The sequence below is a fragment of the Lutra lutra genome, chromosome 10, assembly GCF_902655055.1.
Source record: "Lutra lutra chromosome 10, mLutLut1.2, whole genome shotgun sequence".
Classification (NCBI taxonomy): domain Eukaryota; kingdom Metazoa; phylum Chordata; class Mammalia; order Carnivora; family Mustelidae; genus Lutra; species Lutra lutra.
Genome location: NC_062287.1, coordinates 8,579,429 through 8,607,112, shown reverse-complemented (window position 1 = coordinate 8,607,112; position 27,684 = coordinate 8,579,429). Strand labels below are relative to the sequence as shown.

At 50.7% G+C, this 27,684-nt stretch overlaps 2 protein-coding genes across 6 annotated transcripts in view; one reads left to right on the top strand and one right to left on the bottom strand.

The window, feature by feature from the left end:
* Positions 1 to 18,043, top strand: part of PPP2R1B (protein phosphatase 2 scaffold subunit Abeta) — a 32,533-nt gene extending 14,490 nt beyond the window's left edge. Inside the window, 8 exon segments of the mRNA XM_047691663.1 lie at positions 425 to 485; positions 3,927 to 4,081; positions 4,970 to 5,112; positions 5,493 to 5,584; positions 9,810 to 9,931; positions 17,170 to 17,220; positions 17,222 to 17,251; positions 17,899 to 18,043. Coding sequence (XP_047547619.1) covers positions 425 to 485; positions 3,927 to 4,081; positions 4,970 to 5,112; positions 5,493 to 5,584; positions 9,810 to 9,931; positions 17,170 to 17,220; positions 17,222 to 17,251; positions 17,899 to 17,991 — 747 coding nt within the window. The 3' untranslated portion in view covers positions 17,992 to 18,043.
* Positions 15,406 to 27,684, bottom strand: part of SIK2 (salt inducible kinase 2) — a 131,050-nt gene continuing 118,771 nt past the window's right edge. For 2 of the 5 annotated variants that reach the window (XM_047691658.1, XM_047691659.1), the window contains exons 10-15: positions 24,799 to 25,027; positions 24,031 to 24,315; positions 23,723 to 23,886; positions 22,718 to 22,825; positions 21,944 to 22,035; positions 15,406 to 21,277 (exon numbers count right to left, since the gene is read on the bottom strand). In XM_047691658.1, coding sequence (XP_047547614.1) covers positions 20,644 to 21,277; positions 21,944 to 22,035; positions 22,718 to 22,825; positions 23,723 to 23,886; positions 24,031 to 24,315; positions 24,799 to 25,027 — 1,512 coding nt within the window. In that variant the 3' untranslated portion in view covers positions 15,406 to 20,643. The other 3 variants (XM_047691661.1, XM_047691662.1, XM_047691660.1) reach the window with 3 other exon arrangements.

The following is a 27,684-nucleotide window of genomic DNA, read 5'->3' as shown; positions in this document are numbered from 1 at the left end:
CATCCTTAAGGATTTATTATGTTATTAACCAAAAAGGGGAAAAGTTGAGAACTATTATTATTGACAGGTATTTTCCTGGGTTAGCTCATTTTTACAAATAACCTCCATACTGCTTGGCAAACCGTCCACGGTGCATTCTTCCAGCTTGTCTGCACTGTTGTGTCTGGTTCCTGGCCACCCTCTTCTCTCCCACTTAGCAGGGCTTGGGTCATCTCACTTAGGTTTTTGTTTATGATTATAGACTTACAGTTTGTAAATCAAATTCCATGCCTTGCCTTTTCTGGCTAGTTCATGCATTCAGCTTATTTGGAAACATGTCTTTTTTTTTTTTTTAGCTTTTAGGTCATTTTGATGTAATATAAATAGACCACCTTGATTTCTGAACTTTGGAGATACGTATTAATGGAATCTTCTGTATCTATAGGGTGTGGAGTTCTTTGACGAAAAGCTGAATTCTTTATGTATGGCCTGGCTTGTGGACCATGGTGAGTAAGTTAAACAGATTATTATGGAAGGCCCATGTTTTTACATACATTCATTTTGTTCATATATTTTTTTTTTTAAGAAAGGAATCCTAATCTGACCAGGCATTTTGTCTATTAATGTAGGGATAAAGAAAGGCTTTGATTAAAGTCCACTTAGCTTCCTTTGAACACAAGTTTGACATTACTGTCATTACTGACATTACTACCATTTTTTAAAATCTTAAATATTATTTTTTCATTAAATAATCTCTGCTCTGTTTCTTAGGCATTCTGTTACGTTATTTTCAGACTGTCTTTTTTTTACATACACTCCTTCCTTATCCCAAGGTCTGCTTGGCCATGGCATTGGAGTCTTTTGCCATCACAGACTGGGTTGAGTAAGGATTGGAATCCGATGGAAGGCCCAGTGAGGAAGTGGCTGCTAGGCTTCTTTGAGGTGACTCAGAGAAGGAGGTACACAGTGGTGCAGTAAAGGGGTCCAGCAGTAGGAGACGTCGGCTATGGCTGAGGATGGGGCCGGGCGGGGGGAGATGCAGATTTCTGGTTTTGGTGAAAGGCTGGCCTATTGTGTGCCCTGGCTGCTGCCAGTGCCTCGAGCTCAGGCAGGTTCAGGTGGAAGCCCTGTTTCAGAAAATAAGTTTGAAAATAATTTGTCTTCTCTTTATATTTATAATGTAATTCAACATTCACAGAATCCTCTTCTTCCAGTGCCACAAACTGCTACTGAAAGCTGCTTATCAGGATGACAAGGTGGTGGTTGTTGTCTGTGAAACCACCTTCCATGTTAACTGGTTAGCAGTTCATTTTTTGCCAAGGTCTCAGGTCCGGGTATCTCCTCCGGTCTGCCAGGCAGTGGCGGGTGGGAGGGGTGCCCTCTGGACTAGTGAGATTCACTGCCAGGCCCCTTGTGCAGGCCTGGCAGCTTTGGCGTGGTCTCACATCTGTTCACAGGGGGCCCTGGGGCTTACAGTGTCCTGCCTGAGCTTTGGTTCCGTATTCTGTTGCATGTGCTAGGCATCCTGTTTCGCTTCACAGCATCTCAGACTCGATGTGTTGAGTGTATCTCTGTTCCCTGTGATGCTTATGCCTGCGCATCTGGGAGGAGTGGGATACTGGTGTCTGCTTCTACATGGAGGTGGTTTTGTTAGGGGCATGTTTGGATCATGTGGAAGATGATATGGTTAAGACAGTGAAGTATATATATGGGGGTGATTTCAGTGTTTGCAGACTAGATGTGAAGACTCTTTTCCTTGCCCTCTAAAGGTACCTTTTTATGGCCAGTTTTTTTTTCTTTTAAATGAAACTTAAGTTTGGTAAATTGTAAGGAAGATATTCCTTTTAGGAAAGTAATGCTTGTATTATTTCTGATACATATGTAATGTTAATGGGAAGGACACATCTCAGCAGGTCATTCTGTATACTTACTTGAAAGCTTGCATTTTTAGGTAAATTCTGAGGAACTTTTAAAGTCCTAATGTTCCACAAAGAATTGAATTCCTCACACCCTTTCTCTGTAGGATTGCTCCGCCTGTACAAGTCAGTTACTCTCCTCACTTTTCAGATATCTTTTCTCCAGTTTGGGATTGTAAGAGAGACCCTTGTTCCTTTCTCTGTGGCAGCACGCCAGTATACTAAATTGGCATTGGAAACATTCTTTGCCTCCATGAAATGTCAGCTCTGAAATTGTCCTGTACTTAATTAGTCACATGGGTTTTTTGTTGTTGGCTTTGTTTTGCACTGTAGATAACTACTGTGTAGTGATCACTGATCAGTTACATTTTTGAAACATTTTTCCTGGTTACTAAACTACTGAAAGAATATTGTGAAAAATCTGGAATAGTATCAGGAAGAAAGTGTCCCCTCTTCTCCTGAGGTTGAGTGGACCGTGTTGATCAGAGGGAAGAGTTTAGAGGGGGCATATATTTCTTACGGAGAAAGGATAAGGTGTCCGAGTGAGCATACAGAGTGTGTTTGGGATTCAGAGGAACCTTGCAAGTCCATCAGACCTTGAGGGGAGAGGGGGAGAAACAAAACAAAACAGGTAGAGCTCTGGAGTGGTTTACATTCTTTTGGCACAAAATTGAGAGGAGCCAAGAATAGTGGATGCCGGGCCGAGTACAGTCGAGCACAGCTGAGGTCTGTCAGGGATGAGTGTGTGCGCGGTCTCTGGTTACTCTGGCAGTGAGGTCCCTTCCTGTGGTAATGGCGTGGAGAGGGGAAGAATCTCTAGCAAGTTAAGAAACAGTATTAGACAAGACACAGACACGTAGGGGGAGGAGTAGGGAGGGAGTTGTGCTCAAGACAAAGACCATGAATGGGAAGGGAGGGAATCAGTAGCATGGGTAAAACAGTTGACTTGCGTTTGCCCCATGGAGAGTGCTTCTGGCTGTCACTGACTGGCTGCTTCTCCCATAGGCATTGGTCAGGTTTCGTATTGAATGTATTGGGAGCTGTGCAGTGAGTCGTTGAAAAATAGTAGCTCAGGCTTTTATTATCTAGATTTATGATGTCCTTGATAAATGATCTTACAGGGAGTTACTAGATGTTAAAGGACACACGTTTATTCACAGAAGACATGTGACACGTGTCAACATAAACCTTTTAAGGGAAAAGAGGCAAGTTGCTCTGAGGTGGTTATTTGCTGTCGTGCAGGTGACCACAGCGGCCTCTGCATGACCTCCCTGATGGCTTTCTCTGCTCTGCTGCTGTTGCTGCTGCTGGAATTATCTTGCTTAAATACTGCATTGGTCATCAGGTCACAACTTTGCTTTAAAAGCTCATTGTTTTTCTTAACAAAATCTGAATGTAGCTCCCAAGGTGCTCTGTGTTCTGAGCGCACTGACTGTCCAGCCTCGCGGTCTCGCACTCAGCAGTTTTTCCCCTTTGTGCCCAGCTCCGTTGGTTTCTGGCCTCTCAGGAATTCCTCCCCTCTTTTCTCCACTTCCACACATCAGTCTTTGAGGTCCAGTGCCTGGCCTCTCTTTACTGAAGCTCCCTGGACCTCCCTATTCTCTTTTCTCTAAACTCTGACGGCCCTCACGATCTTTGCTACGTGATTTCATGCTTCATGCTGACCAGTCTTACCCTCTGTGACTTCTGGGGGACCGGCAGCTTTCACTTCTCCGACAGAGCGTGGGGAACTGTCTTCTCTATTCTTTTTCTAACACCTAGCACCCGTAGGCACTCAGTGTTGTTGACTAATGACGCCTGTCGTGAGCTCTGTGGCTCCTTTTTCTTGGACAAATTATGTATTTTCCACCTATGAAAAGACCAAATCATTCTATTACGAGTCCTGTCTGAGCATGTTGGCCACTGTTGTTGGAGTAAATTCAGAGTGTTGGTAGAGTTTTGTCTTGGCCCCTCTTGGATGATGAGGTCAGTAAACTAGGTTATGCTTCTGCTGGAAGCAGCATGACATGTGCCCTTCCTCTCTCCTGCCAGTGTATGCCATCCGTGAAGCTGCCACCAGCAACCTCATGAAGCTCGTTCAGAAATTTGGTATAGAGTGGGCCCAGAATACCATCGTTCCCAAAGTGCTAGTAATGGCAAATGATCCTAATTACTTGCACAGAATGACCACTTTATTCTGCATTAACGTAAGTATCACGTGGCTCTTCCCGCTAAGCTTAGACACTAAAGCACCAGGTGCCCTGAAAATGTCAGTTTTTAAATTCATGTTAAAATCAGTAATCAAGTCAGCGAATTCTGGTTTAATTCCTAGAGTATTGGAATGCTAAAAAAAAATTTATTTATTTTTAAAAAAGATCTTATTTATTTATTTGACAGAAAGACACAGCGAGGGGCGCCTGGGTGGCTCAGTGGGTTAAGCCGCTGCCTTCGGCTCAGGTCATGATCTCAGGGTCCTGGGATCGAGCCCCGCATCGGGCTCTCTGCTCAGCAGGGAGCCTGCTTCCTCCTCTCTCTCTGCCTGCCTCTCTGCCTGCTTATGATCTCTGTCTGTCAAATAAATAAATAAATAAAATCTTTAAAAAAAAAAAAAGAAAGACACAGCGAGAGAAGGAACATAGGGGGAGTGGGAGAGGGAGAAGCAGGCTTCCTGCCGAGCAGGGATCCTGACGCTGGGCTCGATCCCAGGACCCTGGCATCATGACCTGAGCCAAAAGGAGATGCTTAATGACTGAGCCACCCAGGTGCCCTAGTTACTTTCTTTTAAAATATTCATTTGTCTTTCTGGATTTGGGGATATTTAAAAACATGAAAGTGTTTTAGGGACACCTGGGTGGCTCAGTTGGTTAAGTGTCCAGTTTTTTATTTCAGTTCAGGTCATGATATTGGGGTTGTGGGATTGAGCCTTGAGTCAGGCTCTGGGCTTAGCACAGAATCTGCTTGAGATTCTCTCTCTTCCTCTGCCCCTCACCCAACGTGTGCCCTTGGCGTGTGTGCATTCTCTCTCTCTCAAAGAAACCTTTTCGAAAATGAAACAAACCTGAAAGTTTTAAACATACTATCAATTCTTTCTCAAGGCGCTGTCTGAAGCCTGCGGTCAGGAAATCACCACTAAGCAGATGCTGCCCATCGTACTGAAAATGGCAGGAGACCAAGTAGCGAATGTCCGTTTCAATGTGGCCAAATCTCTTCAGAAAATTGGACCAATTCTAGATACTGAGTAAGATTTTGGTATTAGTCTTGTTTAAGAAGTAGGACTTAAGTGTTCAACTAATAGTGGGGAGTCAGAGCATAACCTAAGTCTAGTGATTGTCACTTGACCTAAGGTAGGGGTCGGTGTAAAGGAAGTAGTAATTTGACGACCATTTCTGAGGGTGTGACTCTGCCGTTTTGTGTCAAAGTTCTGTACGTGTAGACCATTGTCTGGAGAGAGTTCTCTGGAGGGTTAGAAATTACTATAAGTAATTGTCAGGTATCTTGCATAAGCATTTATGATTTTTTAAATTTTAAACTTGACAAGTTACCATAGAACATGTACACCTTAAAGCATTTCTCTGGCCCAGAGGACTGCTTCTCACAGACAATACTGTTGGGTTCTAGTGCTCTGCAGGAGGAAGTGAAGCCAGTGCTACAGAAGTTAGGTCAAGACGAGGACATGGACGTCAAATACTTCGCACAGGAAGCTATAAGTGGTGGGTCCTTGTGTTTTCTGTCTTGCCCTGGTTAGTGGAGTGTGAGTGAGGGAAGCGGGCAGGCCATGTGTGTATGGGAGCGGGGGACAGTGGGCTGCCGGGACTCCATGCCCTTCTGTGGGGGAACCTTCTTGGCCCACCATGGAGCAGGCCAGTTTCTGAGTCCCAGGTCTAGCGCCAGATAGGAATAGGTTTCTCATGGGTAAGGACAGTTTGTTGTTTGGATTTCAGTCAGTTTTTAAAGTTTAACTGAACGAGCCTGGCAGAGCAAAGAAACTGACCACAGTGAGAAGTTCACAGTTTCATGCTTTTGCATCATTGTTGTCATACTTAATATTCACACAGATAGCTCATGAACTTTCTGTACCACTAACTTGATTTTGTTTGGAATTTTCCAGTGCTTGCGTTGGCATAATGAGGAACAGGAGGGAAAAGACTTTACTAAATTCTTATCACAGATTTCTAGTCAATGTGTTCTTAAACTGGGTGGAGAAAAAGTGGAAAACCTTCAAGACCTCATCCAAGCGGATGGTGACAACTTCAAGAGATCAAATTTCAGTGACTTGACTCTTTCTAAAGCTGAAATGGGATTGTTTTTTACTCGTCTTTATTGGGATAAGTGTATTTAAAGCATTCTTACCGCTGGTGACCAGTTCCTGACACTTGGTACAGTCATTTCTTGATTTGTCTCCTGCCGATTTTTCTGGCACCATGTGGGCTCCTGCATCTCACTGTTGTATCGGGCCCCGGCCCCCTACTGTTCCCAACCGAGCCTGGATGGGTTTGGACCCAGACAGGAAGTGGAGTGATTCTCTTGATGTTTACATATATCTGTGTGTCTCTCCATCATTCCAAAGTTAAATGTACATGGGTTAGAATAACTTACTTTATAAACCTCTTTGGGAGGCCTTTGGAGATGTAACTGTATGGAAAGCTGCATTTTCCTGGATAATGATGGTCTGCGTCAGCATCTCTCATGGAAGAAGAGTGTGGAAGCTCAGGGTTTATGTATTGGTTGTTTCGGTTTTGATTTGCTTGATTTTTCACTGTAATCATGTCATTCGGAAACCTGGAGTACAGATGCATCTCGCCGGTCCCGTGTGCTGTTGGAGCCCCCCCGGATGTCGGGGGCTCTGCACTGCGGCTGCGTCCAGATACCTGGCTCCCTCCCTCTGTCCCCAAGAAACAGAAAATGTTGTGCCTCCCTGATAAGTAGTGCTTTTACTGCTTCCCTTTAAGATCGCTGTTCACTGTTGCTGGTGAGGAGGGAAACCGCTGGTGGGTGTTGTGAGGATTTCTTGCTCTGGGTCTGGCTCTCTGCTTCCTGCCTCTTGCTGTTTGGTCCTTTTGCTGCTGTAGCTTCGGCACTGGCGTCTCGGGATGGCTGACGCTGGACACTCAGCCTTTGCAGTGTTTGTTTTTCTATGGTAAAACCTCATTAATTCCTCCCGGAATTTAAGAGAATGAGTTAAGCTGAAGGGTTTGGTAGAGACCGTTGATAGTATGTCAGGAAGCCTATTGTATCTGAACTAGTGAAGTAATTTTAAAAGCTCTTTAAAAAGCACCCTTTTTCCAATTGACATGCCCATTACTGATCACTCTTCAGTTTTCGTAAATACCTTCCATGGAGATCGTTGTAGGCCACACCTTTTTTAAGATATATTCGTTTTACTCTTTATCTGTGAAATATATACGCATGTATTTCATGGAAAATATAACAATTCTTTTTAGATTTAAGTACATTTTTCACCGAATCAAACTCACCTTGTCCTAATGAATTTTAATTAATGAGGTTTTATTGTAGCTTATTTTTTGCTGCTCGTGTATTGCTGTGTGGTTTCCTTGTTGCTTCCGTTTTGGTTTCTGAATTGGTTCTTCCATTCAGTGAGCCAGTGAACCCTGTTCTGCTTCATGAAGTTCGGCAGACCGCTATAAACCTTCGTACCTGAAATCATTACATGAAACCAAGTTTGACCAGATGCTTCCAGGTTTGTCTTACCTTAGAGAAACAGACCTTTTAAATTTGACATCATTCTGCCGGCATTTGAAGCTACCAACCTACCTTATAGGAAGTATTTGATTACTTTTTGGGCCAAGGATAAAATGTATTCCTACGTGAAAAACTTTCTTACATTCTCGTTTTAATATCTTAAACTCTAATGCTGTAAACATTTTAATTTTAGTTTTGTGGTTCTCTTTGTTTCTTCTGATCTCCAGGTTATGTTCCACTCCAGTGAATTGCATGTTTGAGAGACTTTGTCTTGATTCTTGAAACAAACTTGCACAACTATTGCTTTACTCTTTGGTTGGAAATGCCATTGGCTTTGGGATGGACTTTTAAATGTCCTTTAGACTTCAAAATGTACTCCCTGGGGAGCCCTAAGTGTTGGCCTCTCCCTCTAAAACAGTGATAAAGAGGAGACAGGAGCCCTGGCTTTCTCAGGCATGGGCCTGGGAGCGAAGCAGGCTCTTTTTGGGTGACCCCTTAGGGACTTCCATTGACTTTTTCTGTTTTAAGCAATAGGGAATCCATTTGTTACTCAGGGGAATTGTTTGGCTCATACCGGCCATATTAACCATGGATCGGTTTTCCTATCGTGTCTACTCCAGGAGCTCCACAGGGGCAGGGATTTTTGTCTGTTCTGTCTTCTGCTGTATTGCCAGCACCTAGATCAGTGTCTGGTGTACATAGTAGGTGCTCAATAAAAATCTGTTTAATGAATCTCTAAAATCTGTACTTTGATGTGTTGCGTGCGAGGAACAAGTCATTCAGGTACCATACCACAGCTCATCCAACCCCTGGCACAACAGAAGAATTTTGCAACTCTTAAATAACTTTGGGTCGTCCTTCCCGAGCCCCCCTCTCCAGTTACAGTTCCGTTGGGATTTGCATGGTGACCTGGGACGTACATTGCCACAGGTTGTCTTCCTCTGCCTTTGGTGTCCATTGGTTGAGGAGGAAAGTGAAGCAGAGACATATGTAGCAAGCTGAGCCCAATAAAGATGTCTCCTCAACCATGGAATTCACCTCAGTGTTTCTGCGTTTTGTGTGTAGTTGACCTGTCCCAGGTTTAAGAGACCAGATCTTTTTTCTCTCTGTTGCCAAGAAGATAGGAACCTGAAGATGTGTCCTGTTTCCTAAGAACAAACAGGTTGACTAACGTGTGGTTTTTAATGAGGGCTTGTTGAAGTAATAGCCCTTAGCTCACGGAAATGCCACAGCGTGGCCACTGGGATGCAAGGCCCCAGGGGTCTTTGCGGGACAGCCTGTCTTGACTCAGCGCGGGCACCGGACCCCTGAGCCGTCTTACCCACGCATCCGAGATCCCTGTCTAGGCCTTCAGGGGAAACTGACGGGTCATTCCCCAGCCAGGGCTGAAGGTACGGCAGTGCTGTCTCGGTGCCGTTGTGTGTGTCAGTCCCTGTGTTTCCACAGAGTGGAAAATCTGGTGCTTTCCTGCAGAAATCACGTGGATTGTGTCCCCCCAGGGGTGAAGGGTGGGGCAGCTCAACTCACCCGGTGCTTGTCCTGCCTTCTTGCCTTTTGCTTAGATTCCCCTGACAGGATTTTCTTCCCAGTGCTCTGCTCTGGGAGCCTCCTTTATCTCCTCTACTTAGACACCTGGATGGGGAGGGAGCTGTGTCCTTACTTCTGTGACGAAGTGGTGGTCTTTGGCTCTGTGCTGGTCCCTGATGTGCCTCCCTGCCTCCACCTACATCCTTGCCCCTCTTTCCTGGCCACTCAGTGTCTCCAGTCCTTGCACGTGCAGTGGTTTCACTCTTCCCCGTTGCCTCCGTGAACCTGCTGTTTCTAGGAAATGACCTGATGTTCGGTTCAGATGGAAATCTGGAGGATGAAGAGTTTAATTACTCATTGGGTAGAAAAGCCAAGTTGTTTCTTTCTCTAGGTTCTCTGAAACTACTGTTACCAGTTCTGGAAGGAGCCAGGCCTTTCTTCCTGGTTGGGGCAGGCAGTGACCAAGATGTTGGGGAGTACCCAGCTGGCACCGTAAGGCCCAGTGTGGTGGCACTTGCCATGGTGTTTGAAGGAAAGGCACCTTCAGGAAGGTTCTGGGGTGAGCCAGCTTTCTTTGCCCAGGGACCCACATGCTTATAGGTTCCTGTGCTCCCCCATCGCAGTGCTGGAGCAACTGGGGGCGTCCCGGCTGGGAAGCGCAGGTGGGCTGGTCAGGGGACATTACCATACTGCTGTCTGTATCTCTAGTGGTGGCCCAAAGGCTGACGAAGCTAGATTTTCCTGTGAAGGACAATGAGGAGCCCAGCGCTCCTGGGGCTGACAAGAACCACTTCCTGAGACCCAGAGGGCCTGGAGAGGACACCGGGAAGGTAAGTGCCCCTGACACCTGGATCCTCCTCTCTCTTGGGCTGAGGCGCGGGTGGAGAGTGGTCACTGTGGCCTGGTGCTCTGGCAGGTGAGGCCGGGAAGCGGTTCCTCTAACTCTGTCAGAGACGGCAAGGCTCCCACAGGGCGGGGTGATTGGTGAGGAGTCACTTACAAAAACAGGTTGTTTCCATGCACCTCAGAGACCATAGACCATTCTCACTTGTTAAAACTGTCCATTCCAGGCCAGACCATTTCTGTCACTTTGACCGTATAAGGGTCTGAAGCCCCATTTGATGCCACTCTGGAGAAGGTGTGCAAAAAGTTTTGAACTTGAAAGTATTCGTTTGTTAATCGAGGCTGGTGCTGGCCACAGCCCTGGGGCCGTTAGAGGGTGGTCTGTGGCTTACAGTTGACTTCTGAACAACACAGGGGTTAGGGGCATTGGCCACCCTCCTGCCCTGACACAGTTGAACATCAACATAGAACTTCTGACTCCCCAAAACTGAACTACTGGTGGCTGGTTGATCAGAGGCCTTACTGACATGAACAGGCGAACGTATTTTTTTTTTTTTTTGACAGAGATCACAAGTAGGCAGAGAGGCAGGCAGAGAGAGAGGGGGAAGCAGGCTCCCTGCGGAGCAGAGAGCCTGATTCGGGGCTCGATCCCAGGACCCTGGGATCATGACCTGAGCTGAAGGCAGAGGCTTTAACCCACTGAGCCACCCAGGCGCCCCAGGCGAACGTATTTTATCTGGTGTGTGTATCCTGTGCTGTGTTCCTCCAGTAGAGTCAGCTAGAGAGAAGAACATGTATTAAGAAAGTCGTAAGAGATACAGTACTGTATCTACAGGAAAAGTCTGCTTATAATGGCTCCGTGCAGTTCAGGCCCGTGTTGTGTGCGCTCCATCCAGAAAAGCAGCGCCGAGGCCCTCAGCTGCCGTGTGGGGATGTCAGGCTGCATTTCGTTGACTTGGCAGACACTGGCATTCTCCTATCTTCTCAAGTAGGTCTGCTTGGTGAAGCTTCGAACATTGAAAAGCTTGCCTGCTAAAGCTCCGTGGCTTTCCCTTCATTTCATGTGAACTGGGGCCATGAGAACTTTTTCCTGTTGTCCAGGCCCCAAACTGTGGTCCTTCATTTGAGAACGTCCTCCTTTCTGGCAGGACTGCAGTCTCTCAGCCCCGGGCCTGAGCCGCCAGCCTGTCAGGTCCGGGCTGTCCCCGTCTATCCCAGCAGGGGCTGCGCCCTGGGGAGGGCTGGGTGACAGGCTGAGCTGTCAGGCCTTGGTGTTTCACAGCGTGGCCTTGGGAAAGACCCTCCACCGAAGGAGCAAGAATTGAGAGGTATTTTTAGGCCTGACCACAGCTTTGCTTGGGAGGAAAGGTGTGAGGTGTTCTCCTACAAATTCAGGGTCAACTAGACAAGTGGCTCAGTGCGCCATCCGCCTCTGGCCTGAGCACGTGACAGCTGAGGCGACCTGTCTGTGGCAGGCTTGCTTGGCTCTGCAGGCAGTCCCGGGATGGCTGTAAGGAGTGCAGACAGTCCTAATGGCCAGGCCTCGAGCCCTGGGCTTGCTAACCGAGTGCAGTCACTTGTCACTTGGTGGCATCTCCCTCAGTGTTGGCTACCCTGGTGGGAGGTGCTGGTACCCAGGTGGTTGTGAACCCCCCTCCCCACAATCCTCTGCGGTCTACTTGGCGGTCTCCTGGTAGTGCTAGGCCTCTGAGGCTGCAGATCCTTTAACCCAGAGCAATCCCTTGCCCTGTGACTCGGGAGCCTTCCCTGCCTTTGTGTCACGGAAGGAAAATGCCCCGAGGGTGAGATGGAAGGGAATTGAGTGTTGCCAGGCAGAGCGCAGCCGAGTGAGTGATCCAGGAAATCATCCAATGCAAACCAGAAATTGTTCTTAACCCCTCACTCGCTGTCGGTGGTTCCAACTCGGTGGTTTGAACTTGCCCGTCTGCCTGAAGGGCCGACAACAGGCTGGAACTGTCCTTGCCCCCCCCCCCGACACCCCCCACCCCCCATCAGTCTTGGGGCCCCATGGGAGCCATTGGACATCCTGGGGCTTGGGCTGCCACTCGGTCCAGGAGAGAACAGCCCTGAGGTGAGGGCTTGTTCTTCTGCTGAAGGGCACCTGCCTGGGCCCCAGGAGCCTGCCGAGCAGTCTGTGTTCTCAGAGTCGCATGCGCCGCCCCCCCCCGCCCCAGGGACCTGCCAGGGAGCAGTGTGGCTGCCCCCGGGCTCCCTGCCAATCCCTGGTCACCTCAGCCACCCGCACCCGGTGGCAAGGCCGCCCTCCTGGACTGTCTGCGGTTTCCCTCTGATGACGGAGCTGCGGCAGGGCCTGGCTGGGCCTCTGTCAGGCGAGGGTTAACAGAGGATTTGTTTATTGAATCACAAAGTAGCTGTCACATGATTTTAATCAAAACACCATTTCCCTGACAACAGTGATGTCAGTCTTGTTATTGCAGGAAGGAGCAGCTGTGAGGGACATTCAGTCTCCCCGCGAGCCCCGGTTTGGAGACTAAAATCAAGTGAAGCCTCCGTAAATAATGGTCGCAGGCGCCGCCCCGAGTCCTCCCTGCTCCTCGCCCCCGTCTGGCCGTCCCTCCTGCACGGACACTGGCCTGCGTGGAGTCTCCTCTCCTGTGCTCATTGCTGCTTCCATCCTGGTTTCTTTTTCTGTTTTTTCCAGTTCTCCTTATTTTCCCTGAACTCCGGGTCATTCGGGCCCCTCAGGCTCTCTGGCCTGTGCTTTGGGCGTCTGTCCTCTGGGTTCCCAGGTAGCACTTGGTGCTGACGGGTGGTTCCCACCAGCCCCTCCCGGGCACACACTCCGGAGTCTCCGCTCTGGGGGCCCCAGCTTCCTGGGTGAGGAATCTTGTCTCGTCCTTGACCCCCCAACCCCTTCCCTGCCACTGAGAGTAAGTTGGGGGCCTCAGGGGCCATTTAAGGAGCTTGGCTCTGGCTACCTGGAGGGAAGAGGCCCCGAAAGGCTGCAGGAGCCCCAGGTGCTGTCTGAGGACAGCCAGCAGGGATTGGAGCCCAGGGAGGCCAGTTGGAGCCGTGCCGTCAGGCTCTGGCCGCCTCTTGGCACCATCTCCATTGTGGGGCTTTGGGAACCGAGAAAGATTCCCAGGCCTTCCAACCCTTTGTGCAGAAGCTAGACCTGAAAGTTGGAGGTTGGTGACAGAAGCCCCCTTCTGGGTGGCATGTGGCTTCTCTTCCGTCAGCGGTACCCATGGCTGGTGCCGCCCAGAACTCACGACCGAGGATGAAGGAATCCAGGGCAAAGTTCTGGATTCTCAACCTGGAGCAGGTGCTCAGGATAGAGCGGCCAGCCATGACCCTGTGCAGAGACTTCCTGGGTGTCCCACGGCCACATTCCAAGTTGTGATGAGGTGGTCGGGAGTTAAGTGAAAGCAAGGCAGGCAGAGCTGAGCTTGTGTGACGGGCTGTCGAGGGGAGCTGGGACTCTTCGTGGGGCTTTCTGCTTGGAGGCAGGGCTAGACCAGGCTGCCCTTGCACCTCACAGTGAACCCGGGAGTGAAGTCTGCCGGGGTGTGTTCCCAAGTTGGTGCTGGGGACGATGAGCCTTTGCCGGGATGTGCTCAGGTTAGTGGCAGGGCTGGGAGTGGGGCTAGGGCCCAGGGCCCAGCACGGTCAGAGGTGCTTTGCTGCCCCCCACGCTGTCCCCGGCGGGGAATGGGTAGGCCCCACTCTGCCTGGAGGGCCTTTTGGGCCAGGGTGGCTGCTCCAGAGGGCAGGCTGGGCAAGCTGGGCCCCGTCCTCCTGGCCAGGCCCTTGTGTTGCCGGGGCCTCCTCCAGCCGCCTGCCTGCCCTTTGGCCCTCTACTGGTTCGGGTGTCCTGCTACACATTCGGGTTTCTCTGGTGACTGGAGGGCAGTTCATGGATCTCCCACTGAAGAATCACTGGAGGCCGTAAGCTCAGGGTCCTCTGCGTGGCATGCTTCTGGGAGAGGCCTCAGGGACTCGTCTCCCTTCAGCTGTGCCCCCTTCCCAGTTATGCGGGTGGCCCTGGCATGGTAACGGACTGACTTCTGAGGGTCACCATTCTCAGTCTGGCCCACTCTCAGCATCTTGGGCCCCATATTCCTTCCTCATCTTTGGGGAGCAAGGAGAAACTGATTCAAACTCGCAAAGCCTCCCTGATGGAAGGGTGAGTGGATTCTCCCTTCGAGAAGGAGCAGGGGGCCAGGAGCAGAGACTTGGGGTGCAGGGCGTGCTGCGCCTGGACAGGACCTACACCGGCAACGATGGAGGCCGACTGTTGACTTGGCTGTGGACAGTGTGTCCCTCTGGATGTGTGGGCAAGTCCTGGTCCCTGCTTGGCCTGGTGGATGCCTGGGGTCTGGGGCTGAGCTCCCCTGGCCCCCTGGGCCAAGTCTGGCTCACAAAGGCCACAGAAGGGAAGGATGTGCTGGGGAATGTAGGTCAGGGGCCCGACTAGCTAGCTTTGGCCAGGCTCTGCTGGCAGGTCTGCTATTTTAGCCTGTATCCTGGGGTTGTTTTTGGCAACACAAAAATGATGGAGAAATTTGGTGGGAAAGGGAAAAGTTTGTAAAACATCATTACTGAAATTGAGCATTTTCCTTGAGAGGCAACTGAAACTCAGTTAAGTTCTTGGGTCACCCAAGAAGGTACCAGTCTTCTGCGGGCAGGATGGAGCACCTGTGTGTGGTGCTGGGCAGTGCAAGTCAGTGCAGAGGGCTCTCCTCCTGCCCTTGACCGCCCCCTGCACCAGCAGATGATCCCTGTCTAGGAGTGGTCTCAGTTCTGTAGCGTGGGCTCAACCGGAATGGTTTGATTTAAACCAGATCTCAGTTGAACTTGCTGCCAGAAAGTAGGATTTAATTCTGCCCTTTCACTCAGGGTCTGGCGCTAGGCTAAGTCTGAACGTCTGCGAGTGGCCTCGAAAGCCTCATGGATTCTCTGACGCCCGAGGGCACTGAGCAGGTGCCTAGCCCTGGGAGGGGGCCGCTGGGGGAGGGCTGAGCCTTCCACGGGCCCTCGGGATGTGCCGTTATGAGTAAGGAGCGGGGTCTTGCTGGCCCCCAGTTCCACCGCTTGCTCTGCAGCTGGCTTGAACCTGGGGAGCCCGAGGCGCCTGCCTCCCCTCTTCCCGCAACAGAGGCCTTCACCGGGCGGACAAGGGGTTCCGGAATCCAGGGGCAGCAGGCAGCGCCTGGCCTGTGCCTTGTACGTGTGCAAGCTGTGGCTGGCTGGGCCTCCGTCCACGTCATGCAGGACTAACATGTACTCGGGCGATCTCAGAGCAAGGTATTATTTACCCTGTTGACGTCAATGAGAACATATTATCCACTGGTTTTTTGTAGCCTGAAATGAGCACCAGAACTCAGGGAACATAGCCACCTTCCATACTTTAAAAATTCCACTCGCAGCCGGATGAGGTAAAGGCCCGGTCTCTGTCTGACATTCATATCACCCAGGCTCTTAGAAAACAAGTTGTTTTTATTTTAATTGAATTTTAGGTTGAAAACATAAAAACAGTACATTTTCCTTGCAGAACATTACCCCATGTAAATTACCACTTGGTAACAAAGATCATTTATTAAACTGCATTTTAGGTAATTTTCTAACATTGAGGGACAGGGTCCATTTTGATTTTTTTTTTTACATTGGAACTATTATGATTTGCACTCAAAATACCAAAAGCTATTGAACTCACCATTCTTAGTAATTAAAAACAACACACGGAAAAAAATAACTACAATCAGATTTTTGTCAAAAGTAACTTCCACAAACCAAACATCCAGCAAAGACCACCCTCCTCCTTTCAGAAATAAGCAAATAATCTTGCCCTTTCTACAAAGTGCAAATATCTTGATCACTTTTACTTCTTAAATTGCAGTCCCCAGAGAGAAGCAAAACTTCTGCTTTTCCCTCCACAGCATTTGGTGGAGGCGGGGATCCTTCACCAGCAGTAGTGGGAAGGCATGGCCACTTGATTTCCTTCACTGAGCAGATCCCGAACCAGATGGGCCCCACACAGCCAGCGGCGGGTCTGAGTTCGCTCCACTTGCTCGCGGAACAGAATTCCAGTCTGGGGTCCCGTTTCTCCACGATGTTCTTTTGTGCTTCTATTTCTCCTGCGCCCCTCTACCCACCCACTTTGCCTCTGAGAAGACAGAGTATTCAAAGTATGTTGTTTTTTCTCTAAAAGTGTCTAATTTCACTCGTATCTGATGGACCTTGTCTGGAGAGAAATGGTATGCCCCTCCCGCGGACCAGGCTCCTTTCCCGATTCTTCTTTGAGGGCCTCCTTCCGTGGCTCGGTCTGCGGGCCTGCCGCGGCCCCTGTGCCGTCAGGAAGGGTGTGCCCTTCCAGCGCGGGCTCCTCTAGGAAATCGCCCTGTCGCGTGACTCGGAGAAGTCCGCGCGCTCTGCCGTGAGCCGCTGCTGCCACCGCTGCCTTGGTCGGCCGGACCCGCAGGCAGGGCGCGCCGTGGGCTCCGGGTCTCTCCAGCCTGTTCTTGCGCGGCCGCCGGGGGGGGGGGGGGCAGCTGCCCCAGAGCCAGGCAGCTGCCATGGGGAGAATACGGTTGCGGGGACGGGCACATCTGCCCGGCGCTTAACGGAGGTGGGGGCTTTTCGATCGCTGTTGGCTCGTGGCGGGTCCGACTACCGCGGAGGGAAAGAGCAGCCAGGGAGAAGCCGGCAGCCCCCGAGCCGGCCCCCCTCCGCCCGCACGGCCCGCGCGCCCTGCCCGCTCCCCAGCCTCCCTCCAGCCCTGGTGGCCTCCGCTGTAAGAAGTGAGGACTGGAGGCGTCCGGCTCATTTCGCAGAGTCTCGTGTGAAGTGTTCGGTGGCGGACGTACAATTACGAGCCGTTGCTCCTTGCAGAGCGGGAGGCTGGCGGGGGCCGGGAGCGGTCGGCCGCACCCCCCGCCCCCCAGTCTGCAGGAGGGGGTGCCCTGTGCTGCCGCAGCTGGCCCAGAGGGGGGCTCTGTGGTTAGTGACCCCCCCCCGGGCCCCCCAGGCAGGTGGGACCCTACAACTGAACTTGTCAGAGGGGACACATTTAAAGACTTTGTCCCGTTTTGACACAGCGGCAGACGGTGCTGCTCTTGTCTTCCACACACCACTCTGAAAGTTCGGTTAAAATTTCCAGAAGCCGCACAGCGATCAAAGACCCCTGCCTATGCAGTGACTCCAACTTACTACCTGTTCTCCAGTTTGTCCCTTTGATGTCTAGGCACACAGAGAGCGAGGGGCTCGGGTGGTTTCCGAGGAGACCGTAGAGGCAAGCCCGGTTCAGGGGTACAGATGCGGCCAAGGTAAGCTCCCCGCACGGGGAGACCACAACTGCCCCCGGGACCAGAGCGGTCGGAGCACCCTCTGTCTCGTCGCTGGAGGAGGAGGAATGTGGAAAAGAGCTGAAGGATGAATTTCCTTTAAACCAAAAGGGTGCTTAGGTTTGACCACTGACAGCCTTTCAAATGTCACCCAAAGCCACCAGTTCCCTCAGGGAACCTGCACGGGCCGCACCCCTGAGCCGCCAGAGCGCCCCCCCACCCTGCCAACTCCAAGCGCGCCCCTTCTCCAGTGCTAATGATAGTGGGGAGCGGGCGGGGGGGGGGGAGGCTCTCCCTCCCAGATGGGGGGGCAGACCCCGCGCACCGGAGGGCCTCAGGAAACTCGAGCCTGGCAGGTCTTTATTTCTGAGCAAGCGAGGGAGTCGACTTCCTCCTTCCTGGGAACAAAGTGTGATGTGGAAGGGAAGGGGTTTTGTCCCTACCAGAACTTTCCTTCAGCGCCATGTCCTGGTCCTCCCCCCGGGGGCCCCAGATGTGTGTGTGTCTGGATAATGGAAAGGGGGGTGCTGTTGAAAGCCTTCTGCCCCAGGGTCAGCGTAGCTCCCCAGGGACTTGGCAAGAGCCTGCCTGCCCTTCTGTCGCGGTAACGCACTCTACTTGCCTTACAGGGACCAGCACATCAGTTGCATGTAAATACTAGAGACACACTTGCCCAACTGGAAATTGCAGAACTAGTGCATTTTTCCCAAAGCAGAGACTAATACCCCTGGATTAAAAAAAGAACATAAAAAATAAAGTACCACACATATTGCACTTTTTGCCGAATGAAATTTTTACCTCACGTTCATCTCACCAAAGTCTCTTCAGAGGAGCCTGGTTTACAAGATAATAAAGCTAATGATTACTATACAGTAGTGTACACACTGCTTACGTGAAACAAACTGGAAAGAAAGTCATTATTTCAAAGTAGCCTCTCGTAAAAAGAGCAGTATACGAAGCCTTCTTAGTGTTGTTTTAGTGTGGTAGCTGCTCGGAAGTGTCCAGAGGTCCCTGGTCAGGGGACCGAGCCCTGGAGGTGATCCCACAGGGCTGGGAACACACTTGACTGACCATCACCAGTCTCCTCTCACCAGTTTACCTTTCAGTAAGGACGGATCGTTAGGGAATTTCCTGATTTCTGCTTGAAATGAGCAAAGCAAATAGCTTACACCCCCGGGTCTGACGTGCTGCTGGTCTGTCTGGTGTCTCCCACGCCGGCCCCCGCCGGGAGCTTCCCGCAGCAGCTCTAGGCCCTCCGACCGCCACTGGCCTCTCCACTGTGCCCTGGGTTCGCCTCACCAGTCAGCCGCCGCTCCAAGGCTTATGGCCTTTTGGGGGTGGGAGGGGGGTGGGCAGGCCTCGGTGTCGGCCTGTGAGTACCATTCCTGCCACCCCAGGTTCAGACTAGAAGGCATTTTAATTTCATAAACATGACAATGCTTCTGTAGTATATTTTGGAAAAATATCCTTTAGTTAAATCAAGCCCTATTTCATAACTGGCTTATTCTGCGAAGATTGAAAACAGATTAGAGATCTTAAAGGATGGCTTAAATGATGTTTAAGCATGAGGAGGAATAAACAATCCACAGAAGGAACAGAATTCATTCCTACTGGATCTTTGCGAGCTGTTAAATCACAAGACGACAGTCCTCCAGGGGACCCTCTCTTGCTAAGGCCTGAATGCTCCCCCCCAGCAGAGCACTTCTATGGCACGTCCTGGCGCCCACCAGAGCCGGGACCGAGGACTGCTCCCCTCACCCCCGCTGGGAGCGGCTGGGCCGGGGCACGCTTCTCACCTGCCTGGACACCCTCTACAACGAGGAAAGGCAACTTAAAGGTGTTTCTGGATGCAGCATGGTAGTGTCTCTCTTCTTTGTGCTTTGTGATGCTTTGTGCTTAGCGCATTCATCTGCTGCTAGGACAAGCCATTCTACAGGACAGAAACGACAGTCTTTGTCAGTAACACTGGGTTTGTAACACTGGGATGTTGCTGTCCGAGCGACAGGTTGTTACTTCTAGGTCTACGGTTAACTAGCTGGTGCGTTACTTACTTTTACTTACTCTGGTGAGAGAACTAAGAATTAAGGTTACGTTTTCACTAGTCATAGCACGTGTTTTGACAGCTGATCCGCTAGGTGGTTAACACGTTTGTGGTTTTAAATATTGCTGTAATACTTGAACGTTTCATTACAAGTCAGAACTTCTAAGGAAATTAAGAATGCAATTCCCACATGGTGGAAAACAAACTCTGAAGTGACTTTGGATTTAGCATTGACATAAATGGAAAACTGTTGGTTTCTACAGAAAAGAAAGAATTAAAGCATGATCTGGGGGGAAAAAAGGCACAGCACTACCACTTCACATGGGAGATCAAAGTTCATGTTTCTTGTCCTTGAAATTTCTAAGCCCTATGAAACTGTCCAAACATACAAAGCTCAATAAACTACTAGCGACACAGAAGGTAAAGTCAGAGTAGTTACTACATTTTAAAAGAGACGCTAGGTCCTCTGGAGATCAACTGTCCCAGACCAGCAGTTTACACCAAAGACTCAGCCGGAATAGCCCGTCTTCCCTTGGCCCAGGGCTGCTGCTCCCGAGGGCTCCTTGTGGCCTTGCCCCTGCCTCCGCTGTGCTGGGTCTCGTGATTCTACAGGTGACCGTGTTGGAGCCCTGAGTCCACTTTGCACCCCAGGGAACCTTCGGAAGAAGGAAGTCACTGCTCCCAAGTGGAGACGACTGCCCGTCCCAGGGGTCAGTGCCAGCTGTGACTTCGTGGCCCCAGAAACGAAGCTCACGTTCCACTTCTTTGCAGTGGTCTCGGGGACAACCGGAAGCAGCGGCTTCAGACTGAGGACTTGATGACAAAGCACAGCTTTTCCTTTACTTCCTGTGCATCAAAGCCCATTACGTATCCTCGACTTGTGTAACAGAACGCGTGTTGCTTGGCTTCAGTGAAAAATCTGGTGTCATGTTGTTCTGTTTTGGTTTTGCCCATATCTAATGGCACAGTTTTTCCTGCTTCCACCAAGGTTTCCCTCGATAACGAGTTGGTGTTGTTCTACAGAAAACCTAGGTCTGGATGTCGTCTCCTAAAAGCCTCTGTCAGTGCCTCCCGTGAGAGCGGCCTCCGCCTGCTGGAAGGGCAGGACTTCGGCTACTGCTCCGCTCCGCACTGGCCCCAGAGGACTATGGTGGGACAGAGCCAGGAGAGAGAGACACGTGGCCTGGCCAGGCCCTCTGATTCCAGGTGGGCAACTTACTTTTTCTCCATTTGGGAGAAGGCAGGAAAATAAGCTTTAAATTGAAAAGGCTGGAATAAAAATAGAAACACACATTCTTCCTTCACTGGACCCGCCTCACTTCCTGTGCTGAGGTTAGTTTACCAGGACGTAGCCACCGTGCTGTGGGTCCACAGCCTCTAGCATTTCACAATCGAAGAGTCCGGGGAACTCTGAGAGGGCTAGAGGGTCGTAGCTGGAGGGGGCCTCCTGCAGTCCCGAGTTCCGGGGACAGTCCTGCGCAGCCAGGCTGCTCTGTGGCGCCCCCTCCATGGGGTACTGGCAGGGAGCGGGGTAGTCTGGCTCCGGGGAGGCAGCCCCCGGCAGCTCGCAAGTCTGATAGGAGAACTGTAAGGGGGCTGGGGTGGCTCCGGCCTGCTGCGGGGGTGGTGGGGGCGGCGGCGGCGGCGGCGGCCGGGGTGGCTGCAGGTGCACCGCCAGCGGAGGAGCCCGGGGCCGGGGTGCTGAGGGCAGGGGTGGCAGCTGCATCTCCTGGAACTGGCTGACAAAGGGGCTGTACTGCATTTGCTCGGAAGCGGGCTCCAGCACGGGGCTCAGGGGCTGGGGCAGGCTGAAAGGCGGGGGCTGCGGGGACGGCGTGGACGTGTCCTGGCGGGGCAGGGGCAGCTGCTGACCGGGCGGCGGGTATGGGCTCTCTGCTATCTGCATCTGATTAAAGTAGGCCTGTAGCTGAGACTGTTTCTGGAGAAAGAGTCGCTTCTGTTGGAGTCTAAAGTGGCAACAGCAAAAGAAAGAATTTCAAATCTTCCTCAGTGATGGCAATTTTATATAAATCCAGGATCAGTCCTCCCACTTCTTTTCCGCAGCAGAAAAAACAAAAACAACAAAAGAAACGGGGGTAGGAAGCAGCTGTGTCTGGTTTCATATAGCTGACATTTTTGTCCCCCAATTCTGGTGGAACCCTTGGTGCTACAGTGAACACTAATTCATTTTCTCTGAGACCAAGTTTTTCTCCCTGTGAAGCGAGAGACTGATTTCCTATCTGGAGTGTTTTAAAGCGGGGTAATGCCTGGCCTCTGGGGGTGGCTGTAGGTTGACGGGACAGGGTACTTGGACATTGGCCAGGCTGCTTCTCCTAGAGAGGTGTGAGGACATGAATTACTGCAAGAGACGACAGAGGCCCTCCCTGCCTCAGAGCCCACTTACACTGCTGCAGGGCGTGGATTCTGAAAGCTAGGTCTATTCGTAACCCAAAGGAGAACACGAGAAGGGAAAGAAAACAAACGCAGGCCCGTCTCCCGTGAACAATGGACTGTCTGCATCAGTGATCAGGTCTTGAAACCTGTGTCCCAGGGGAGGTAAAAGCGCCGGCGAAAGGGGGGGGGAATCATCTGGCTTCGTGAAATCCTCAACAAAGAAAGGGACCCTCTCTCACCTGTGTTCCTGCAGCTGCTGCTCGAGGCTCCGCGGTGGCTCTTTACAGTACAGCTGACAGGTGTTCTGCGCTTTTGACAGAAGGCTGGGCTTCTGGGAGAGCAGAAAAAGAAGATGAGTGTGACAATATGACGTCATCTAGGATGAAGTCACTGGACGGTCCCGTTTGCCTGGAGGACAAGGCCAACTGTGTCCTCCCGAATCTGTGCAGGGTGAGGGCGTGGACACTCGCTCCCCGAGGTCCAGCAGCTCTGGGGCAGCGGGCCTGTGCTGCCCCAGCTGGGACCGGCGTCCGTTTTTCCACTTCTCTGGAGTCTAGAACTACAAGGCTCAGCGCGATGAAACACAATGAGAAGAGTGGAGGTAAATCTTGACAGCAAAGGCCACAGCATCCACCGGATGAGGTGTACCATTTTTAAAGGTTTTCAGGCATTAATGTAAGAGCTGATAGTAAAATTTTGTTGGATTGAGATTTCCATTTTATTATTCATTAACAAGCATAAATTTAAAAGCAAAGAAACCAGGTTTCTCTTTCCTTCCGGTGGCTTTCTCCTTTCCTGGGGCCTGAGGACAAATCCTTTTCTGCTGCCCATAGAAGCATAAGGCTAAGTCTGAATGTGTTTCTAGAAACTTCAGGTCCTGAGTCAAAGCTACCTGCTTACTGGGGAAAAAAGTAGCTACCCTAAAAAATTAACCAAGCAAAACCTGTTTCTGCTGTGCAGAAAAGTGGACTGTGGCCAAGCACCGTGAGCATTAACAAGGGGGAGGGTCCCACCTGGAGTCTGTGGCGATACTGTGCCTCCAGGCTCTGGCGCGGGGAAAGCTGCGGACGCGCAGGGCCGGGCACGGCAGAGACCGTCTTCTGCTGCTGAGAAACTTCCTCCTGAGGAGCAAGGGGGATGAAAACATTTTCAATTCTCCATGTGGAAGAAAGTTTCAATTCTTTGTTTAAGCACCTTCGTAAATGTCCAAGAGGAACTCCCAACTCTGTAAGACATAAGACTCAAAGCTTTTCACATAATTAGTTGAGGGTTAATCACTTTGTAGTGAACGATTACCTAGTCGGTACTGTGGCAAAGGCTCTTGATGTCACCAGGAGGCCCTGACCTTCATGTGGGCATCAAATGCTAGAATTTCCGTGATGCACTGAAAATAGGTTCAAAATAAAATGTGTTGGATAAAAGCAGTATTTTGGGGGTCATTTTTTTTTTTTAAAAGATTTTTATTTATTTATTCGACAGAGAGAGAGATCACAAGCAGGCAGAGAGGCAGGAAGAGAGAGAGAGGAGGAAGCAGGCTCCCTGCTGAGCAGAGAGCCCGATGCGGGGCTCGATCCCAGGACTCTGAGATCATGACCTGAGCCGAAGGCAGCGGCTTAATCCACTGAGCCACCCAGGCGCCCCTTGGGGGTCATTTTTAGCATAACTACCCCACTTATGTAATGAAGTGGTAAGCTTTGCATTTATATCCCTATCTTTGTGTGTGTGCTGGGGGAGGGGAGTTCAGTGACACTAACAGAAGTCATTCATATAAAATCTGCCCTATGCACCAACCACAGCTTCAGAGCATCTACACCTCCTCATGGTACTAATCACCAGGGACCAGTGTGGACAGGTCTAACCTGTCGGTGGCAGCGACAAGGAAAGCTTTCAGGCTGTGAGCGCTCCAAAATGACCTGTGTGCTCTGGGACTCCAGTTGGTCCTCAAAGTGACAGGACGCTCCTTCGGGACGAGGCCATGCCTCACACTCACAGAGCCCCCATGGGAAGGGAGCACCCACCTGAGGGCAGCTGGCGGCGAGGTCCTGGAGCTGAGGGGCAGCAGGTGCCAAGTCCGGGTCTGCCTCTGGTCCGAGCTGTTCGTAGAGCAGCTGCACTTTGTTCAGTTCTAGGATTCCTTTGGTTCTGGCCAGATTCTGAAGATGTTGTCTAAATGCCACAATTCCTGAAGCAGAGAACAATGACCAAACAATTTAAACGAAACACAAGGCCTTCCAGTGACCAGAGGCGTGAAACCGACATGGCCACAGCCCCCTCAAGCCCTACAGCAGGAGAGTGTTCGGAGCCACAAGAGAGAGTGGCCGGTCACCTTGGGTGAGGGAGGTATCCGACGCCCTGCGGCCTTCTCTGAAGCTCACTGGTGACCTGTTGTGGGCCTCTCGCTTCTGGGAGCTCAAAGCCTGCATGGCTGGGTTGGCAGGTCTCAGGCTGATGAAGGGAGACGTCATGCGTGGGGAGGGCGGATTGGCTAACATGATGTCCTTAAGGGAAGGGTTGTCCTCCAGAAAGTTCAGGTCCCTCTGAACAGACCCCATATCATACTCCGAGTCCACACTGTCAAGGGAGGGGTTGTCACTCATGGAGAAAATTTTCCCTTTAAGAGAAAAGAACAGAACAAAAACAACCCAAAAGGTCAGACCAACAGCAGACAGCAGCTCCTCTGACCATGGGATACAGGACAGAACCGGCCTGAGTCTGCAAAGCTCAGGCATCTGTAATCTCTAGTCTCCCACCAAAACACCTTTCCAGAAACTTTTCACATGTCCATTTAATCAGCTTTGGGTATGTTCAGTGGGGTAAACCCCCCCAAACCTGTGCCCTTAAGATCTCAGCCAGAGTCCCTGCTGGATCGCACAGCACTCAGATGGTCTCGGCGGCTGGGGGAGCCAGCCCAGGGATGCCTCGTTATCCTCTTCGGTGGCCGCTGAGCAGACCTGAGCCTAGAGCCTGCGAATGTGGGCCGGGAAGGCATAAGACGTAGGCGGCATTCTAAGCAGGGGTGTCATGACTGTTTCTTGGAGACTGGGGCAGGAGGGTGTGTTGTGCAGACGCAGTCCGGGGCTCCGGGGTACCCTACCTGAACCAGGCACCACAAGCATCTGATTGGTGACTTCGGACAGAGTGTGCCGTCTCTGCCCACTGCGTGTGGACTGGAACGCATCAAAGGCCTGGCTGGGGTCTTCCTCAGCCTCTCCCTCTGTCTCCAGCCCCTCATCGATGGAGGTCTCCATCATGTTGCTGGGCAACGACTGGCACCCCTTCCTCACCAGCACGGGCGGCACGGGGTCCAGCAGACAGCCGTTTACCTGAATGTCACGGTGAGAGGAAATCATCATTTGCTGCTCTGCTGAGACGTTAAAAAAAACCCACACAGGAAAAAATGTCAAGATTTGTGGTGAACTAGAAATTAAGTAAAATATTAAAAATGTACATATTTGTTACTGATGACAACATGTAGATTGGGCGTTAAGGCAAGTCAACTGCAGCTCTCAGAGACAGGGGCCCTTTATGACCCAAACTGGCACTGCCTCCCACGTTTCTCTGAGTCATCATTATTATAATAAACAATTTTTTTTTAGTGGTTTCCAGATGAATAGGGATATATTAGCTTGAGGCCTACCAGTTATTATTATTCTTTTTAAATAAGGGAAACGATGAGGGGGAGGAGGAGATAAAAAAATAATAAAACTGCATGGCTAAGAAGAAAGAGTAGCCACTAGCATTCTTCTAATTTTCAACCACAAAACATTCTGGAAGGTTCTAGACATACTTTTATGTTCATAATTTAAGTACCTGCCCATTTGATTTCGTCTTTAATTGGTTCTCTTTGCCTGGGGAATGGAAAAAGAAATCTTTAAAGACAGACTGATAGCATGAAAAGGAGTGAAAAAAATTGAAATGGCAAAGAGCCAAAGTCTTCCATTATAGAATAACAAATGACTCACAGCCCCAAAATTCCAGCAGAGGTTAATGAGCACCAGCGCACTGGACTCTCTCTCCTCCGGCAACACACACGGTATCCCCAGCTCCTACCCCACGGGGTGAGCTCAGCGCAGCTCCCGAGTGAGCGAGATCTCTGCCCTCCTCTGCGGCTGCCAACCCAGCCACCTCACGCAGGCAGAGCCGGTGGACAAAGGGGAGCTGTGGCTGCGAGTTCTGGCTGCCGAGAGCCCCAGCGACGAGTTCTTTACTTCATGACTGAAGCTGCCCCCCCCCTCCCGGAAATCAATCCGTTTTCTCCCAGGAATAGCTGCTCGGGGCCAGCCAGTCGCAGGACGTGGGTTCTCAGTGCTGCCCTCACCTGCGGTGCACCGGGTAGAGCTACTGCTGCTTTCGGAAGCACCAGAAGCTCATGTATGTGAGAGGTGACGTGCGACACCCCAGTGCCAGACACAGGACAAACTTGCCTCTCACGGCAACCAATCTGAAGGCACTGCAAGGCCCTTTATTTGGAGAGGGAGACTGTGGGTGACTCAGAGCTTTGTCTTCCGGGGGAGGGGACGCCTAGTCCAGAAAAACTCCTGCGGCTGCAGCCACTACTTGGATAAGGTGGCTCATGCATGACAGGGTTTTAAAGCGACAAGTGCACATTTAACAGGAAGCGTGGCCAATGCTTTCTTCTCTACACGAAGACTGACCTTCCCCACATGGCACCAGAAACAAAAACTCTGAGATCTGGCCCGTGACTTTCAGGCTCCCGTTGGCCCTCCCCTAGGTAGGTGTCCCCTGTCTGGACACTTAGTAGTTGTAGGAAAGAATGCCTCTTGGGGAACTTCGATTTGTACCTATAGGTTCCTTAACTCTCTACTAACAGTTTTCTGAGAATAGCCAAGGAGGATTTAGAAATGAGTAAAGCAACAGAAAAAAAACTGGTATTGAGTAAGTATCCATTAAGCATCTTTACACTTTTTTTTTAAAAGAAGATGTTATCTGAGAGCAAGAGAGCGAGAGAGCACAAGCAGGGGGAGGGGCAGAGGGAGAGGCAGGCTCCCTGCTGAGCAGGGAGCACGGTGCAGGGCTCCATCCCAGCACCCTGGGCTTATGACCTGAGCCTAAGGCACATGTGTAACTGCCTGGGCCCCCGGCGCCCCGCGTCGTTGTACTCCTGTGGCCTGTTAGACTTGTACCAGCTATTTCTCATGGCACAGCCTTGCTACCAGGTTATTTTTTCTTAATAGAGGATAGTCCTCTTTTTTGGAGCACTCAGAAGACCTTGCAGTCCCCCTAAATTTACATTCTTAAATTCTCTGCATATAAATTAGCTCCTTCCTCTAGACTACAACAGGGAATGATGTCTTTCATTTAAAAACATTTGCTCAATTCATTTTCATTCTGGGAAACAATGATCTGGTTTTGGTTTTTCAGATGCTGTTTGATGATGATTAAATCAGAAAGCACCGTGGGGGGCCCTCACTCATACATACTTAATAGGTGTGAACACCATCAGCTGTAAGTTCATTTCCTGAAATAGGTGACAGTCACACCACCCTTGCCTGCCAATTTATCCAGTGTCTTGATAGAACAAATTCAGCCCTAGGATTTCGTGACTGATACTGGACTGATCTACCTATGTGACCTAAGCTACTAGCAGTGAGACTTTTGCTCTAGGACATACTCTAGGCTGACTGTAAATTACAGGGCCTCAAGACCCATGGGTGAAATGGACATTTTACAACACAATGTTTTTGTCTTTAAAGTTCAAATGATCACTTTTTTTTTTTTTTAAGAGAGTGTGAGCATGGAGTGGGGGTGGGGGGTGGGGTGGGCAGAGAGAGGGAGAGAGAATCCCAAGCAGACTCCTTGCGGAGCATGGAGTTCAACACCGAGCTCAATCTCAGGACCCTGAGAGCATGACCTGAGCTGAAATCAGGAGTTTACGCTCAACCAAATGAGCCACGCCGGCGCTCCTCGATCCATCACTCCCAGTAAGAGACCTCAATTCAATAGACAATACAGATGCGGA